Raw genomic sequence first — 17,541 nt, 5'->3', positions numbered from 1 at the left:
ATGTAATAAATGTTAGAAATATAACATTGTACTAAGAAATAGGGGAAAGATTTTTGTCACTGATTCCACAGGAGCACTGCCCCTAAAATCTGTGTGCAGACACGATTCTTATTACCTATTCAATAAGATCCTTTCTAACTGTAGTGTTGGCATGTTCTGAGACCGATTCCGAAAAGCCACGCATCCTTCTTCAGGGAAGGAAGGAATGCTGTAGCAGTGAATAAGCAAACGTGCCTTAGAGAGCTGAATTCAGCTGCCAGCTCTGCCAGCAAATCACTCAGAGACTCCTGCACCAACTCCCTGCCTGGGGGATGAGGGCTTCTCAAGGGGCTGTGTGCAGGTAATGCCACTCAAACTTGTAATGCTTCTGGACCTTACAACAATCAGTATTTAAAATAAAATGGAACAGGGTTTTTTTTTTTTTAACTTCTCTTTTACTAGTTTAATAAGTTTAATCCAGGCCTATCCAGCACAGACTTTAGAGAGAGACAGTCTGTCGCTTGAAATTCTACCTTGCCTTTAGTCTCCTGTAGTATTTACCAATGTGTCTCTTCACTAGAGCTCTTGCAGCTCCCAGGAGTTCTGTTGATGAATGGAAAACCTTCAGGGCCTTTCTGTAGGCTTCTCTGCCTGCCTGCCACAGACCCAGGAATGACCCAGGGGTGTATGTGTTTCTGCTCAAAGGTATTTAGCTGAGGATGCTGTAAACTTCAATGTCTGTCATACCTCTGGAATACAGATTCTTGGTGACATCAAGGGTCTGTTCTGAAGGTCCCAGCTCAGCTGGGCGTTCCTGTCCATTCTTGGAGCTTCAAGCTAACAAGATGTTGGACAACAGATGACCAGGGCTTATGGGCTCATATCACATTAATAAGACATACAAGAACATATGTCACAATATTTCTTTCTGAATTTTGAGCCTGAAGAATGCTTTTAAGATTTTTGTTTAAAAAAAATGGAACAATGCTTTTCACCTGAACTTTAGAACATCCTCCAGATATTAGGAACTTTTTCTAGTAGTCAGAATAAGATTTTTTTTCTGGTAATCTGCTCTGTTGTAGTCTTATCTAAACTGTAAAAGAGGACCTGTTGTCCTCTAATGGAAGCCTTCTCAGTTCAATTCAAACTGATATTCAGGATGGCAGTGTTTATGCAACTGTTGGGTACTAGGAAATGGGAAAGGGTAGAATAAAATATTTTTGGGCTTTAAACAGTGTAATCTTTTGGATCTGCATTGCAAGAGAAGAGACTCTTGTTTTTGTCTCCTCTTGTCTCGAGTAATGCTGTTCTGTGTTCCGAATTTCTTTGTTTATTATCCTTTAAATGGGAAAGTCTGAAAAATTGTCTCTTACGGAGATGTTAATTACAATTGACACTATCTTACTGTCATAAACCATAAGCTATTTTCCTACTGATTAAGGTATTATGTGTTTTTCAACCTGCAGGAAACGTTGCTTTCCTTTGTTCATTATCTCCTGCAAGATGATGAGTTCTAATCAGGAGGAGGTCACTTTGGGCGCTTTTCTCCAGTATATTGAAGATATGGGGATGAAGGCCTATGATGGCTTGGTCATACAGAATGCATCAGACATTGCTCGAGAGAATGATCGCATGAGGAATGAAACAAACCTGGCTTACTTGAAAGAAAAGAGTGAAAAACGCCGAAAGCAAGAAGAAGCAATAAAACGGTAAATATTTTGATAAAAAGATGAGTGGTCTGGCAGAGTAATGGAAAGCAAGGGATTCAGATATGGTGAATGTGTGTAGAGCAGTTGATTGCTAAGCTGGCAAAAGCCACACAGACCGTTGGCCTCTGTCAGGCCTCTAGCACGTGTGGTTTATATTGTGTAGACATAGTTTGAGCATGTGTGGCATCTTGAACAGGTGTGATTTGTAACAAAAATTTTGGGTGTTTGGAATAGATATAAATCTAGTGACAAATGGGTTGTTATCCTCTTAGGGCTTTCAGATGAACAGTTTATACTTTGTGCAAAAATGTATTTGTGTGTGAGCACGATGGGGACAGTCTCACAGGTCAAAATAGACTCTTCTTGAGTTGACGTTTTAAATCTGCTAAATTTTCAAAGCTTTCTAACTGGTGTCTGAGGTTTTTTTAAAAGAAGCATCTATTATTTACATTTTCCTTTCAATTCTCTGATCTCTGAAGTCAGTAACAATATTGCAATCACTTACAGGAAAATGGATCAAGCCCCTGATGGGCAGAACCCTATAACAGCTCTTTTTGAACAATTCCATTGATTTTAATTGACAGTTAATGAGAGGAGCACTTGCATGACCTGGTGGCTTGTGCCAATGGATATCAATGAAATCTCTGCAGCCTCTTGGAGAGGAAAAGAAGGTTGAAAGGAATAGATATAAATATGTATTGCATACATATTTGCCAGTACAAAAAAATTTCTTTTCTGAGGTGATGGTAAAATTCTGTAATAGAGGTAAATCCTCCACCCAAATCTTTACCTTTTATATGTGAATGGATGGCTTGAGCATAAACTGATAGGAGGTCCTTTGAATTTTTTCCCCCAGCATGATTCTTCTGTATTTCTGTTTAAGTGATTAAATTTTATGCTATGTCTTGGGTACTGTACACCCAGGTATAACAGACATGCTGTGCTGTGAACGCTCGAGCAACGCCTCGGTAATCTGATAATTTTGATGGAACATTAAAAGGAAAAGAGCAGCACACACAGTTTGAGAGAGGAGAGAGATGAAGGAATTTAAAGCAAAAATATGGCTGCTTTATGTTCCAGGAAGTGGAACTATTTGGATTGTCAGCAATTTCATTGGAGCGATAAGAATAATGTGAAATTAAGGTGAATACAGCCAATTAGGTGGTACTCTGGCTAATCTGCTTGCACATACTTTTATATGTGTGACCATAAAGGTTACTAAGTACCAGAACAGATTTTGTTATGAATAGTTTTCTTGGACATGAGAGAGTAACTTGTGTGCCTACCCGGTTCTTTATAGTCCTCTGGCCAAGCTTCTCGACCTCATTTGAATAGTAGTGACAGTATTTCCTACAATGTATTTGGTTTGTGTGGTTTTGTTCATTGATCCTGGCAAAGCTATTTGATGAAGAGCTCTGGAGAAGTATAGATGATTAGGGCTGAGCCAAACCATGAAATTCTTGCCCACACTCAACTGAGATCAATGAGAACAGAATATTTTTCCTCAGTCACAGAGCCAGAAGACAGGAAGTAGAGGGCCAGCAACACAGTGGGCTTATTAGAGGAACAGCATGTATTTGCATGTGGTTTGGAGATACCAACATTTCCTCAATACAGTGCTCTTCTGTAGGAAACTGTTTGCAGTGATCCCCTCTGATCCCTCCCTGTAGGCACACAGTTGATGCTTGCAGCCTTCTGCAGGGATGTGATGTTCCTCTGTATGGGCAGATGCCTGAAGCCTTCTGATGTGGTAAGGTGTTACTGTGTACGGGCAAATGCTTAAAGCTTTGTGAAATTGTATGTTGATATTCTGTGTGTCATGGCCATCTCGACTGGGGCATATGCTGTGGCACCTCCCCACTTGGCTTATCTCAATAACACTGAGGGGAGAACAATATCTGCCTGAGGAAACAATGTAGGAAAACATCTCAGAAAATGATGAAAAGCACTTTCTTTAAGTCTTTTTTGCTTTCTCCCATGTAAACTTGGAGGGGTAAAAAAAGATACTTGAGAACAACTTTTGATGGGAAAAACTAAAAGCAGTAGCAGACCAAGGGAAAATACCTGATTTGACTAAAGGAACCGTGATGTCTGAAGTCACTTAGGCTGATTGCAATTGAGTTGGCTCCCTTTAGTAACCTCTAGAGATTTATCCAAGACTGTGCTGTCTATTGAAATGCAACAGTCAGGAAAGGTAAAGTAGGAACATTGATTTCTTCTTTGCTCTGTACTCTATTCTTTATGCCTTTATCTTGTCTTGGTGGGTATTTTTATTATCTCTAATTCCTGAGAGCGTGGCCTAGATAGCAAGGGGTGCACATGTGCAGTGGTAACTGCTACCAGTCTGGAGACTTCCAATAGCTGAAAACAATCTCCTTAGCAACAAGAGAGTCATCCCCTGTGATTAACTGCAGGTAGATTTTTGGGAAGGAGAGACGGTTCCCACAAATACTCTTCTTTTGCATGTGAGAATCAAAATAAAGCAGCCAGAAGCCTTTGGCACCTACTGAGAATTACCTGCTAGTCCAAATATTAAATTATTTAGAAGGTATTCAGTTTTAGTGTTCAGATGGCCTCTATTAGAAGAAGGCTGTTTGTGTATATTAACAAGATAATAATGAGTAATATATTGTCTAATAAAGTGGTGGTATCACACACAACACTATTTAGAAGCAGCTGTTATTTACCTAAATCATCTCATAACTATGCTGAATGACTAAAGTTCATTGAAATGCATTAGTCTGAGCAGTCTGGAAACAAGATCTGAGAAATGACCTAAAAAAAATGTTTGATTGTACATTTTGCTTTCCAAAGGCTACATTGGGCTGTTTCTTCAGTAGCACTGATGTACCTTCCGTGTGATTGCTGTCTCATGGTGTCTGCCTCTGATAAGTTAATTGTGGGGAAAAATGTATGGATCCATTGTACATTGCGGGAGATAAACACAGCGTATTGGATTGGGAAAAATAAAAGCAACTAGTCTTTGTCTAATCTTGCTGGGCTGAGTCAGCTGATCTGATCTGAATTTCTGACCTAATTTTAGTATGGTTCTCAGCGCTCATGCGGAGAAAATAAGGTTAATGTGCTGATTAGTAGCTGAGAGTAGGGCACAATAAATACGTATGTATATAGGACATAATGTATAGATGATTTTTCTTCCATCTTTTATTCATCTGGTCTAATTACATGATCGTTGTCTATTCAGGGAGCTGTGTCCAGATTAAGAGAAGGTGCTGGCATAATGCCCACAGAGCCTGTAAATTGCAAATAAAGTTATGGAGCAGTATCATTTTCACTGGCAATACCATGGGATGTACATTTGCCATGATACAACAGCAGCTGTAGGCAGCATTTCTGGGAACAGAAGGTAGATTTGCCTCACTATTGTGGGTGCCAGGAAAAAGGTGAGTATTTGGAGTTTATATAGGGCATCTGCTGGAATTAGCAATTGCTTTCTGACTCATCCATAACTGATGTGCACATATTTAGATACTTTATTATTGTTTTGTGTGGATACTTCACCAATGTTTTCCCTTTTTAATTGCACAAATATGAAAACTTAGTAAGAAACAAATAATGAATCCTCCTCCTTTGATGGCTCAGACATGTTGCATAAATCAGAGTGCATGCTTTCAAAGGTCTGGCTTCTTTTTTTTGTGCATCATTCAAGTTATTGTCAGAGAAGTAATTTTCACTTGTAACACTGTGAAGATGTGATTACTCCACTGTAAAGCTGGTGGTGTCAGTGGGCATGAATTTCTGCCCGCCAAATCCTGGACTTAGTCATGGAAATATTTACTTCTAGTGGTTTCCCTTACTTGTAGCTCCTTCCCAGGACCTAAATGGCTCTATGGAAAGCCTTGCTTGTGCTTGTATCCAGACAGATGCTGTCAAGAGGAGGAGCTTTTAGGAGCACTGTTGTGTGCTAAAGCTAGCAGAAATGGGCCAGCCAACCAGTGGCAGAGTTAAGCTCTTGTAGTAAAAAGGAATTGTAATGAACAGCTGTCAACATAACCTCTCCTTTCTTTGGCAAACCAAGTACTGAAGACTAACCCATCAGCAAAAGTAAGATCATATTTTTCTCTTGCCTTTTTTTTTCTTTTTTTGAAGTGGTTGTGGAAGTAATTTAATTCAGGTATTATCTTTCTGTAGTCTTCTGTCATTCCTATCCTTAGTTTCCCTCATGATCAAGACGTAAATTATGTGTCCTTTAGCTAAAAGTTGTGTTATCAAGTGTGGGTGTCAGCAAGAAAATATAAAAAGATTTCTATGCATGGGATTATTCACTGCCAAAACCCTGTTCAGCTGAGAAAATGTGTGTAATCTTAGACTACATGGACATGCTGAAGAGTTTTTACCGAAATGTTTTTACCAGAATAAAAAATAACCTAAAATAATTTCATTATGAACTTAATGTCTAAAATTTTGTCTTGAAATCAGAACAATACTTTAGGTGAAGGTATTTTCTTCTTTTCTGAATGTCTGTCTGTAGTTGAAATTCTGCGTAGTAAACTGCGTCTTCTAAATTTGCAGGAATAATTATGCTTGCTAGATTACAGTATGTTTATAGCCTGACCTCAAAAAAACGGTGAAGGAAGTGAGTTAAATATTATGGGTCATGGTGAGAGCCTCAGCTGAAATACCTGTAAACACTTTATTGAAATATTATACATTACAAGCTTGTTAGCCCATTGTTTTTGGCTCGGTGTGTTGATGTAAGTTGTGGGGTTTTTTTGTTTGGATTTTTGTTTTGGGTTTTTTGTTTGTTTTAGTTTGGTTTGTTTGTTTTGGGCTTTTCTATTTGTTTTTGTTTTTAATTTAAATCTGAGTTCACTTGGTGAATGTCATTTTTGGATATGAGGTCAGTGGTACGAGCTCCTTTGATCAAAATGTTTGTGCTATGAGGAAGCTTAACTGGGGCACTGTTGTTTTCTTTATCTTCCTTCTGGACATGTTGCATGCTCATTTCATCCTAGATTAAGTTATTGCTCTGATATTACTGTTATGGTGGAAATGGCTGATGAGGTGTGATAGAGACTAATTTTTCTATGATTTCAAAACCTTTTTCTCATGAAAATATCCTGCAGTGTCTTTTGTAATTGGTTGAATGTAGAAAGGGTAGCATTAATAGTTTTTTTTTTCATCAAGAGTAAGAAAAATGGTTGTGAAGTGAGTGACCTCCAAATGTATTTTTGTTGCTTTTAAAAGTAAACAGATGTGATGATCTAGCCAACAAATCCTCCCTTCCAAATGCTCATATCCATATGGCTGCCTGTATTATTGCCACACAAAATAAACAACAGACACAATGCAAACTATTTTATATTGCTGTTGCTGTTATTCTGACAAGTTTTATTTTAGAACAGTCATGTGATTAATGTCATTTAAAATTTACCACAGAGGCTGATATCCAGCCTCACAATCCAAAAGACCAAGGAAATAAAGCAGAAATCATTATCAGTTTGCTATCTAAATCTTGGTGTTATTTTCAAAAACTGTTCCATTTTAAAGCTTTTGCCTATAACTTTACTTCTTCTCAGGAAGTTTACATAGCCTCCTTCCCTTCATTGTTCCACAAATTGTTCAGATATTATACTGATCCACTATGGTAGGAGCATTTTTTTTCTCTCAGGATTCATTTGCTTTATTTAAAAGCACTTTAGGAGTATGGGGTCATGGAGAGTCTGGAAGAGCCCTGTTCTTGTTAAAACCCAGTGGAAGTGTCTGGATGCTGTTGGTACTCCCAGGGCTGCCTGCCCACCTGTGTCAGTGGGTGAGCTGGCCTGGCTCCAAGCCCTCTGGCTCTGTGCTCCCATCCCAGCTCCAGGCTGAGCCACCCTGGAGCTGTGCTATACCTCTGGACACAGCCCTTGGCGCACTGCTGCTGAGGGATCCTGGGGGCTCTGTGGGTCTTAAAGGACAGTTTGTAGCCATTTGTTCCCACTTCTATTTCCAGTCTCTTCTCTCACTATCTTTTGATTACTCATCCACTACAGGATGTAGTTAAAATTATCCTGCATTTCCTCTAACCCAAAAGTCCTCTCAGCAAGAGATATGCATGTAGAGCTCTAGAAATAGACATATTTTGCACGATCCTGTAGAGTTCTGGTGGTGCCATTATATGGAAGCAAGGGTTTACATTTGTTTGGAAAATGTCTTCAAGTATGTTACAAAATTGAAAAGAGTAGATTAGAATTTAATTAAAACTGTTGTTATGAAGGCTGGATAAAAATAAGGAAGACTGTTCTCAAGCATACCCAGATAAAGTTTTTATAACTATTTTAGGATGGACTTCATTAACAGAGGAATACATTCAGTAATACAGCACAATTCATATGCAAATTAAAAGCATTGATCTGTTCTGGCTCAAGTTTTCCAGTTACCAAAAAGTGCTCCGTGCTGAAGTTCATTGACCCCTGACAAATTTTGTAAATGCCTGTGACCCAAATTTAGAGCACGTGTTGCAACCTGGAGGACAGATACTTGAACAAGAAAACATGTGAAAAGAAATCTCACAACCCATTGTAGCAAAATTGCAGCTAGCCATGGTCCTAGGCACTGGGAACACACAACCCAGTCTGAGAACCCAGTAGAACTGATGCTTGTTGCCAGCATTAGAATAGCAAGAGTGAATCTTTCTGTACCTTCAGGAAAATCCATCATTTAACAATAGCTGTTCATAAAGTTGAAGAAAAACAAATGTTTCCTTTGAGCAAAATAGCTCAGTTCATTGCTCTTTTCAGGGCCATGAATCACAGCTGTATTTGGCTGGATTTAATATTAATAAAGATTGCTTTAAGCCCCATCCAGCTGGCAGGCATCTGTGCCCTTTGCATGTTCTCCTCAGCACCCTCCTGACAGGCTATGCATACTTCTAGTTATTTATTTATTTCTATTCTTTCACAGGGAAACATAGTATAGCACTTGATTATTTAATTGGGATGTTTATTCCTTAGCCAGAAGTAGAGAGTCTGCTCTCGGGTGTGTCCCTGGAAAAAGAGAATGTCACACCACTTCTGGAACAGAAGCATCAGATGAAGGGCATCTTGTTGTCAAGTTATGCTGCATCAGTGGCTAAAATTTGTATGAAAAGAGGAATATGTATGTGCACTGATTAGATTTTTGTGTGATTTGGATTAAAATAGGTCCAAGGAGAGATTAGAGAAGAAATGGATTACAGAGACATTATTAGCTGTGGGTTTTATAGATAATTTGAGAATGCTTTTATTTTTCCTTCTGGCTTTCTACTCTAATTTAAGTTGCAATCCTAAGCGAAGTCAGTTAAAAATAAATATAAAAGCAAATAAATGCACAAAACTCTCAACACAGAAAGCCCCCCATGACACCAACCAACTAAAAAGGCCTTTGTGTGGTGTGTCCTGAGCACAGGGCCTTCCTTCAGGAAGAGTAGAGCCCTTGGGAGAGCCCTGCTGGGCTGGAGCCCCCTGCGAGCTGCCAGGAGCCTGGCAATGAGCAGAGGGAGCTGCTGTGGTCCCACAGAAGGTGGGAGTCAATGGAATTGGTTATTTCCCTTTTTATTGCACAGCAACCAAGGACCCCAAATGGAAATTAGATTCCTCTGAAACACTAACCCAGTGCAGAGGAAAGACAGCTCACAGCATGAGCTGGAATTGCACCCAACAGGTGACTAAAGGGGCACCTGAGGCGTTAGGGGTCTGTTCATTTCCTTCCCTGTATTAGTGAAGCACAGAATGAGCTGCAGTGTGTCCCCAGTGGTTGTGATGAATTATATCCAGCAGTTCTCTCTGAAAGCTGCAGAGGAGCAAACACTTCCAATGGACTCCAGCAGATGTTTCTGGAATGTGTCAAAATCGAGAAGGCCAAAGGCAGCTAAAACCCACAGAAATATTCCTGCCGATGAGTGTGTTTCTTGACAAAATGGTAACATTTTAAAAGATCAAAAATGAGAGTGACTGCAGGGTTTTCCATAAATTAATAAGATTTACCTGAGTTTAATCAATTTCTTTTTTTGGTGGATTATACAGGGTGCATCTCACCAGTAGATCCTCTGTGAGCTGAGGGCACTTTAGTTATTAAGTTGAGATCACATGTTGGAGCCATTAAGTGAATTGCTTTGAACAGCCTTCCCCTGAATGCCAGGGCAAATGCCGTATTTCATACCCTTAGCTAATTTCATGCTGTAATTTAATTTTGGAAACATACTTTTAATTGAATCTTTAAAGACAAAAGGAAACTGCTGAGTCCTTTACTACTGCAAGAAGAGATTATTCTCTAGATGGGCTACATTTTTAAACAATCCCCTATAATTAAACATAAAGTTTGTTTTGCTTCTCTGTGTGCAGCTATGGGGTAGCAAATTCCTGCTGTTTGCAGAATGCTTATGGCTAAAGGAGAGGTATTGAGGAGTGTGAGAAGTTATTTATCTTATGCTCAGTTTTGTGATTCTGATGTGAGACAATCTTGCAGCCATCCATAATAAGTAAACCAAGAGAGGCTAATTAAAAACATAGTCAGCTAACACTAAAAACACATTAGTAGGAGTCTGACTGGTGATCTCATTTTTCTAATTTTTGGTGATGAGATGAATTTGAGTGAGATAGTAAAAATTTTGTCATTAGCAAAACTCAATAGTGCAACAAAATCAGTTATTTTCATCCTGAGACTACATCCAATATTTTAGTGGTTAGATTTTGATATTAATTTTCTGTAGGCAGAGAGATTCAAAGTAGTTTCAGTAAAAATTCATATTATCTGTTATGTAATTTTGTTGTGGGAGAAGCATCTTGATTGGATCAGTAGTGATGTAGGTCTTCAATTTTTTGGACATCCGATTAAAAATAATAGCAATCGATGCTAAATGCTGCTCACTCTAATGGAGAGGAAATCCTGGAGCATCACTTTATGCTTTAGTACTCTGATTCCTTTAAATCAGCAAGTGATTTGCAATGGAGATTTTCCCTTTTATTGCTATTGGAGAAAAACCTATAGTATGTGCTGGAAGGGAGATGTGTAGGGGTGCAGTAAAAAGCATAAGGTTAAAAAAGAGAAGAATCTGAAATTAACCCATGAAGCCCCAACAGAGTATCTTCTATTGAGAGGAAAGAACAAAGACAACATCATGATCTTTCTGTGCTGAGAGAGCTCTGCACTTCCATGTGCCCTGAGCTGGTAGCAATTACAGGCTGAATGGTGCTGTAGGACTTGAGAGCAGCCCCTTATAAGAGATGGGCATAAATAGGGGCATGGTGAATCTATCTGGCTTTAACTAAAAGAATTTTTATTTGGTTTTCTGGTGGAAAGGAAATACTGAGAGAATCAATTGTCCTTTTCCAATATAAGTTATCCCTTTTCAGGCACTTCTACAAACATGGAGACAAAGGACTGACTTTTATTAAAAATTTCAATTACTTTGAGATCTGTCTACTTTTACATAATTGCTCAGAAGCTTGGGCACTCACTTGTTATGGCTAAACTCTACAGTTAGGCTCCTTATAAATTATTGTCTAGATCTCTATCTGAGATTATTTCAGGACTTGATTATCTTTTCTGTGAAAGCAGCAGCACACAGGAATATCCCCTGTATGTGCATTAAACACTGAAGGCCGTGATATGCCAGAGGTCTCTAAACATTTTATGTCAGATCCTGACATTGTAGTGAGGTTCCTGAAAGTGCACGAACAACATGTCTTGCTGGAATTGACCTCAGTGTGGTAAAACAGTCCTATGGCTGCCCCTACGGAAACAGAATCCCTCAATAAACCTGCCTTTGGGTTGCAAGTAGCTCCAGCTACATTCCATCACCTAGTTAGGAACGGCAGCCCATATGATGCAGCTCTTCATTAGCCTGCTATATTAGCAAGCTGCTTAATTTTGGTAGCAGATGTTAGGACTGATGATAAAATGCTACCTCAGCATCGGGAACACCTTTCACAGAAATTTCCTGCATTGAATGTCAGCCTGTGTGTGGATTACCACATTAAGAAATGCAATGAGTGAGTTTTAGGGTTGATTTGACATGATTTTTATTTAACTGGAACAGCTATCTCCCATTCTCCCTTCCAGTTGTGACTAAAGGACTCAAGAAGAAATTCAAAATTCTTGATATTTAAATGGACAAATACTCAGGTACTGCAGTTTATGCCAAAATGCAGCTGCTATCGAAGATTGAACTGCTAGTGTTTGTTACATGGCTATTGTTCTGAGATTAAAAGGTTTTTCAGCACTTTATCATAAATACAATTTCAGAGATAATTTTAATTGTTTCAGCTTTATATCCAGACTTTTAGGCAAAGCAAACTGCAGGGTTATTTTCCCCACAAAATCACATTTGTGCGTTGCTGATCTGAATTGCGCTGCCTCGGTGCTGAAGCGGATGGGAGCCGCATTTGTGCTCGCCATGGCAACCCCTGGCTCACATGACACATTTGGCTGGTGCAGACCAAGAGCTGCATGGCTTCCTGAGCACAGAGCCACACACACCAGTGGCCGTGTGACTGCTCCAGCCCAGGCAGCTCCTTAAAGGGAAACTGGCTTTGGGCATCGCTGCTTTCACCTGCATCGTCTTGCCTGCCTTGCTTCTTCTCCTCTTAGATGATGTTTTGAGCATTTAAAAAAGTGGATGAAGGTTGAAAAGGCTTTGCTCATAGCTTATTTTTTTCTCTTCTGTCTTTCAATGGGAAAAAAAAATCTATGTGTGAAGATAAAGTATAGTGGATTTTTTAATTGTTTTTTTTTTTAAATTAGGTATGAAGGAGCTCTTTGCAATTGAGTGAACTACACTGAATATATTTTCCTGGAAACCTTTGTTGCTCTCACCTCCTAGATGCCACCAGATTTCAGAAGAGTAAATGAGGACAGAGCAAAAAAATAACCAGCCCTGGTCCTTTCCATTATCAACAAAGCATTTCAAAAACACCTCTGCTCCTTTATACTTCTTCTTAGACCTGATGATGATGACAATGACACTGATCTCTGGCTCCTTCCCCAGCAAAAATATAGACTGATAGAAGTTTTCCCTAACTTAGCTTGTTTAAAAGGAGTTACGTGCGGCATTTGATCAGGAAACCTGGGGGGCTGCAGTCTCCCAGGAATGAGTGGTGGTGTGCAAGGAGAAGTTAAGAGGTGGGGCTGGAGCTAAGCAAGACTCGGCCTGCACCTCAGTGTGCAGGAAGGGAGCAGCAGCAGTGCAGGGCTGCCCTGGTTCCTCTGCTGTAGGGCAGGTGCAGCATATGCTGCTGTCAGTGTCATGGAAAAGAGCTCCTGAAAAACTGATCTTTACTAAGACAATGGAAAGGAATCACTTTCCCCTTCTCTTTGCTACTCCTCTGTCAGATGTCTGATTGAAGTGATGCTGTTTTTCTTTCTTATCTAGTTGGAACCTGAGGTTTTTGTGTCAAGAACTTTTTATGAGCCCAGCTACATGACCAGGTGTCTGACTGAACACTGCACAGCAACCAAACACTGTGAAATACTTCATTTATCTTAGTTATTGCCAAAACCCCTTGAAGTTATTTAGGCTTCTGTCTGCTATGCAGATGTAATTTATCAAGCATTATAGAGAGACCAACTCCTAAGTCTATGTGAAGTTAATTTTTGTGATTTATGGTGTTGCTTTTGCACTTGAGGAAAATCTATTTTCAGTGTCCAGTTCTGGGCTGTCAGATTTTCATCTTCATTTCCTAAGTAATCAGTCAAGGTGCAAATACTGATAATTAGCACTATTCAATGAGAGACTGCTTGTTCCTTCAGTTTCAAATGAGTTTATTATTTGGTTATCATTTTGGGGAAGATCTATGGTAAGGGAACAATAACCTGCTTTAGGAATTAATTTAGAGAGGTACTTCTACCTAAATCAGCCCCTAAACAGAGAAGCAATATTATCTTTGTTACTAGGGACACAGTGACAAAGTGTGTATCCATGCATCTCTGCCAGTGATTGTACACAGATTCTAATACAAAATCAGCCTTTAAATAAGGAGACATGTAAGGGAATGGGTAGTAAAATTCTTTTGGCAGAACAAGGTATTCTAGGTTACTGTTTTTATTGCATTATATGACAGTACTGATTTTTCAGCTTTTTTGTTTGTTTGTTTTTGATACCTGTTCTGATGTATTTTTAAGAGGGAAAGGAAACTTGGAGATTATGCCTTTCCAGAGAAGGCAGTGAACAAAGGCCCTCTCCACTCCACTGAAATGTAGTGAAGATTTTGACAACCGCTCCCAGCAGTCTGCTGCTGCTGTGTTGTGCTGTGTCTGCAGAAAGGGAGGAGTGGCAGCAATATTTCCGCTTTCATGAACTGGCTTTTTAGATTTCTTTCATACCTACAAGTGGGATTGCATTTTCAGAAAAGATTACCACAATCAATTCTTTTCCTAAGAAACTGGCCCAAACCTCTCTTCTATTGTAAAATTCCAAATTTCATTAATTCAGTAAACTAATGAACTTTGTTGTCTAAAGGTTTGTGTTTAAACTGCAGGTTTCTGTATTGTTTGTTTGCAGTTATGGCAGTGGAAAAGGCTATTTAGGCTCTTGACAAAATATTTTGACTAGCCTCTTCCTACTTAGTCATTTGTTTGTTCTCAATATATATTTATTGTGAATTGTCTTCCCAAGAGATTACAAACAAGATGGTAGCTTTCACTAGCTCATCTTTGCTGCCATTAAACTGAATGCCGATGCAGGAGGTTCTGTATGAAGTGGGTTTGTTGGACTGGGTCTAAAATTTGTGGAAATAATGTCATTACAAGTACACATCAGAAAAAAAAGCCCGATAACTTCATTGCAAGATATTTAGGGTTGCTAAGAGACGGAATGTAATTATCTGCCAATTTGTTTACCATTCCCAAACACTTGAAAGGGGGAGAGCTGTGGGCTGCCCTGAATTCTAAGCTATGCACAAAATAAGCTGAATGCATTTTCTTGTCAAATGCAGTTTTAAGGGCATTTGGAAGTGACACGAGAGCTTTGACCTCTGGTTTCTTCCTAAATGTCGAATATCGGTTATTGTCGTGTCCCTCTCACTCTCCAAATATTCATTATATTCATTTTAACTTATAATAAAAAAAAACCAAAACAAACAACCAAACAACTGAAAAAATGTAATGTATAGAAATATGCAGTTTTTCTAGTAAGAGAATTAACAGCTGTGCTTGCTTGAAAATGGTACATTCTTCTAAAGTAGCAGCATTCAGTGTTCCTCTGTTATGATGCCATTATTAATGTATGCTGATGTTAATGTGAGGTTGACCAGCATGTGTTATTGACTCTTTTTATGTCTCTTTCTCTAAAATGTTTTGGGTTGGTTTGCACTTTGAGATAAATACTGCAATTAACATTGGGTGCAAACAGTTTGTGCCACAATGAAGTTTTCATTTCTTGGTGTCACAATGGCTATTGTGTAGGCAATATAAGATTTATGTTATCCTAAGCTATTAAATTTCTTGGTTTTAAGGGCATGCATCTGATAAATTAAGTGTGAGCAGTAAAGAGAGAAGTAGAGGTTTCGCCTCTGTTTTCACAATGGTGACTTCTTCCATTGCTTTCTTTAATGGAAATAAATATTTATTTTTAGCCAATGTGAAACCCCCCCTAGCTGTAAAATTGGAGATTTCCCACAATACTAAATGAATAAGCAGTTCTCACCAGCCTAACAGTGAGCTCAAATCTGAGTCTGTGTTCAATCAGTATCTCTGACAGTGTAGTGCTGAAGTTTGTCCATACAGGTGCATTACTGTTTTGTGGGATGTTTCTCTGGGAAGGTTGGGACAGGCTGTCCTGGAGTGTGGTCTTTGGCCTCTGCACCTCACCCCAGCAAGAGCTGGGAATCTTTCTGTTCACTGAAATTCATTGGGATGTATGAATGTAGATGGTTTTACCAAGCTTTAGCAAAGCCAAACTTCTTTTTAGAGATTGGTCACCTTCTGAGCCAGCTCTTTTGGGAGGCACAGGAGTTTTAAGGAGACAGCATCATCTCCTCGGTGTCACACTGGCTTATTCTCTGATCCATGTGGCTGCAAAAGTAGTCTTGGTTTAGTTCTGATTAAATCCATCTTTTAAAGTCTGCATCAGAGACAAGAAGGCTGCAGGCACACTGGCCTGGGTCACAGGGTATTCTTTTAATTTCCTGAGGTGGAAATTCATCAGCAGAAGCCTGAATTGAGTAGCTAAAGGATGCAGTCCCAGTTTTCCTTCTGACTGCTCAGGAAGGCTGTCTCAGGCCATGGGAGCTCAGCAAGGGCTTTCTGGTGGTTGCTTCTTCTCTCCACGGGGTCCCAGGGATCTGCAGCTGGCTCCCACATGTGGCACCAAGGGACTGCCTAAAGAAAAAGGGTGAAGTCTGTGATCCCCAGGTGATCTCTTGTGACCACACTGACACCCCAAGTGCTGTGTCTTGCTGCAAAAGTCCTTAATGTAAGGAGATGCCATGCCATGAAGGAGTTTGCAACAAACTTTCTGGTTTGTTTGTTTTGTTTTTGTGTGACAACTTTTGTTCTACTTCAAAATGAATGAATAGTTAGGAAAAATAGGGTAAGATAAGTGATATTCCTTTATACATTTCAACTTCTGGATGCTTGACTGTTGAGATGGAAAAATTCCCCCCTCCCCTCCCCCTCCCTTTGTACAGAATCTCATAACTTTTTCCATATTTTTTTCCTTTAATTTTTCAGAATTACTTTGGGGTGTTCTTTGAGAGTAAGTGAAATGCAGTGACAGAAAAATAGAAAAGGAGGTTGGCTATTTCTAACCTTTTTTTGTCCATTTCATGTAAATAAGGGGATAGAAAAAGCTTTTTTCACTCTTTAATGGCAAGGCCATCAGAACTGCATATTTATTATAGACCTTCTAGCATAAAGTGCCTTGTAAATGACTGGAATTGACTGGAATGCACACTCTATAGGCCCTATTGAAACAAGGTGATGCTGTTTAATGATTTTAGTTGATACTACTTGCAAAACCGACCTTAAGATTTGTTTTAATAAAATATATGGCTGTTCGTATTTTTATTAATTAAAGAAATGTAAATAATTGTTCAGAGCATATTAACAGTTAGTTTACACATATATTTATTAGCCACAGTAGCCTAGTTCCTCAGGTCATGCATAGCAAGTATTGTTTTTTCTAGCACATCTTGTGCTGTACAGTCTCACTAAACCTCCAACTGCAAGGTCAATTCCATGATTAAATGGCTTATAGTTCAGCCTCTGTGTGAAAATTAACAACAATTTGCCATTATTTTTTGGAATAATTTTTAGGAAGTCTTTTATCATTCCATGTGTTGATTTATACCATTATCTTTTGCATTAAGACAGAATAAAATTCTCCTGCTTTTGGTGGAAAAATCTGTCAGTATGCCTGCTGGCCTTTAGTGTGCTTGACACATTTGTTGTGCTTTTTTGGTACTTGATTGTGTCTGTTTGATTTCGCAAAGTTGTAGTAACCTGCCTGGAGGTTTTCTATGGTGTGAGGTCAAGTTCCACATGACCAGCAGAGGTGTTCACTTCACCTGAGCTCCAGCCTCAGTGCTCTCTGTCCCTGTCAGTCATTGTCCTGGATGTGTTTTATGGAGCAGAGGAACCAACAGCTGCTCAGTATTTGGGTTTACTGTTGTGCAGGGGCTGGTGTGCCTATAAATAGTGCTGCAGTGCCTCCTGCTCCCTGAGCCAGACAGCAGGGACTGCAGAGGCTGGGGGACAGTGGTCCAGGAGGAGACCTGGATGGAAAGCTCCAGAGCTGGGGTCCTCTGGCAGCTGCAAATCCCAACACAGCACAAACTCAGGGCACAAGGCAGAGCTGCTTTTCTCAGTGTCATAGCCAAGCTTCGCCCTGTGCTCCAGGAGAGATCTGCTGCCACCTGGCATGGGCCTGCAGCTC

General features: G+C 39.5%; 1 protein-coding gene across 1 annotated transcript in view; it reads left to right on the top strand.

Annotated features, from left to right (window-relative positions):
* Nucleotides 1-1,473: 1,473 nt before the first annotated feature.
* The window catches only part of NYAP2 (neuronal tyrosine-phosphorylated phosphoinositide-3-kinase adaptor 2), a 125,153-nt gene continuing 109,085 nt past the window's right edge, over nucleotides 1,474-17,541 (top strand). The window contains exon 1 of the mRNA XM_041475810.1: nucleotides 1,474-1,688. Within this exon, the coding sequence (XP_041331744.1) occupies nucleotides 1,483-1,688 (206 nt within the window). The 5' untranslated portion in view covers nucleotides 1,474-1,482. The remainder of the gene's footprint in view (nucleotides 1,689-17,541) is intronic.

Source organism: Pyrgilauda ruficollis, unplaced genomic scaffold (assembly GCF_017590135.1).
Source record: "Pyrgilauda ruficollis isolate IOZ18807 unplaced genomic scaffold, ASM1759013v1 scaffold36, whole genome shotgun sequence".
In the NCBI taxonomy this organism is placed as follows: Eukaryota; Metazoa; Chordata; class Aves; order Passeriformes; family Passeridae; genus Pyrgilauda; species Pyrgilauda ruficollis.
The sequence above is the reverse complement of the archived record's forward strand: the minus strand, read 5'-3'. Positions and strand labels throughout refer to the sequence as shown.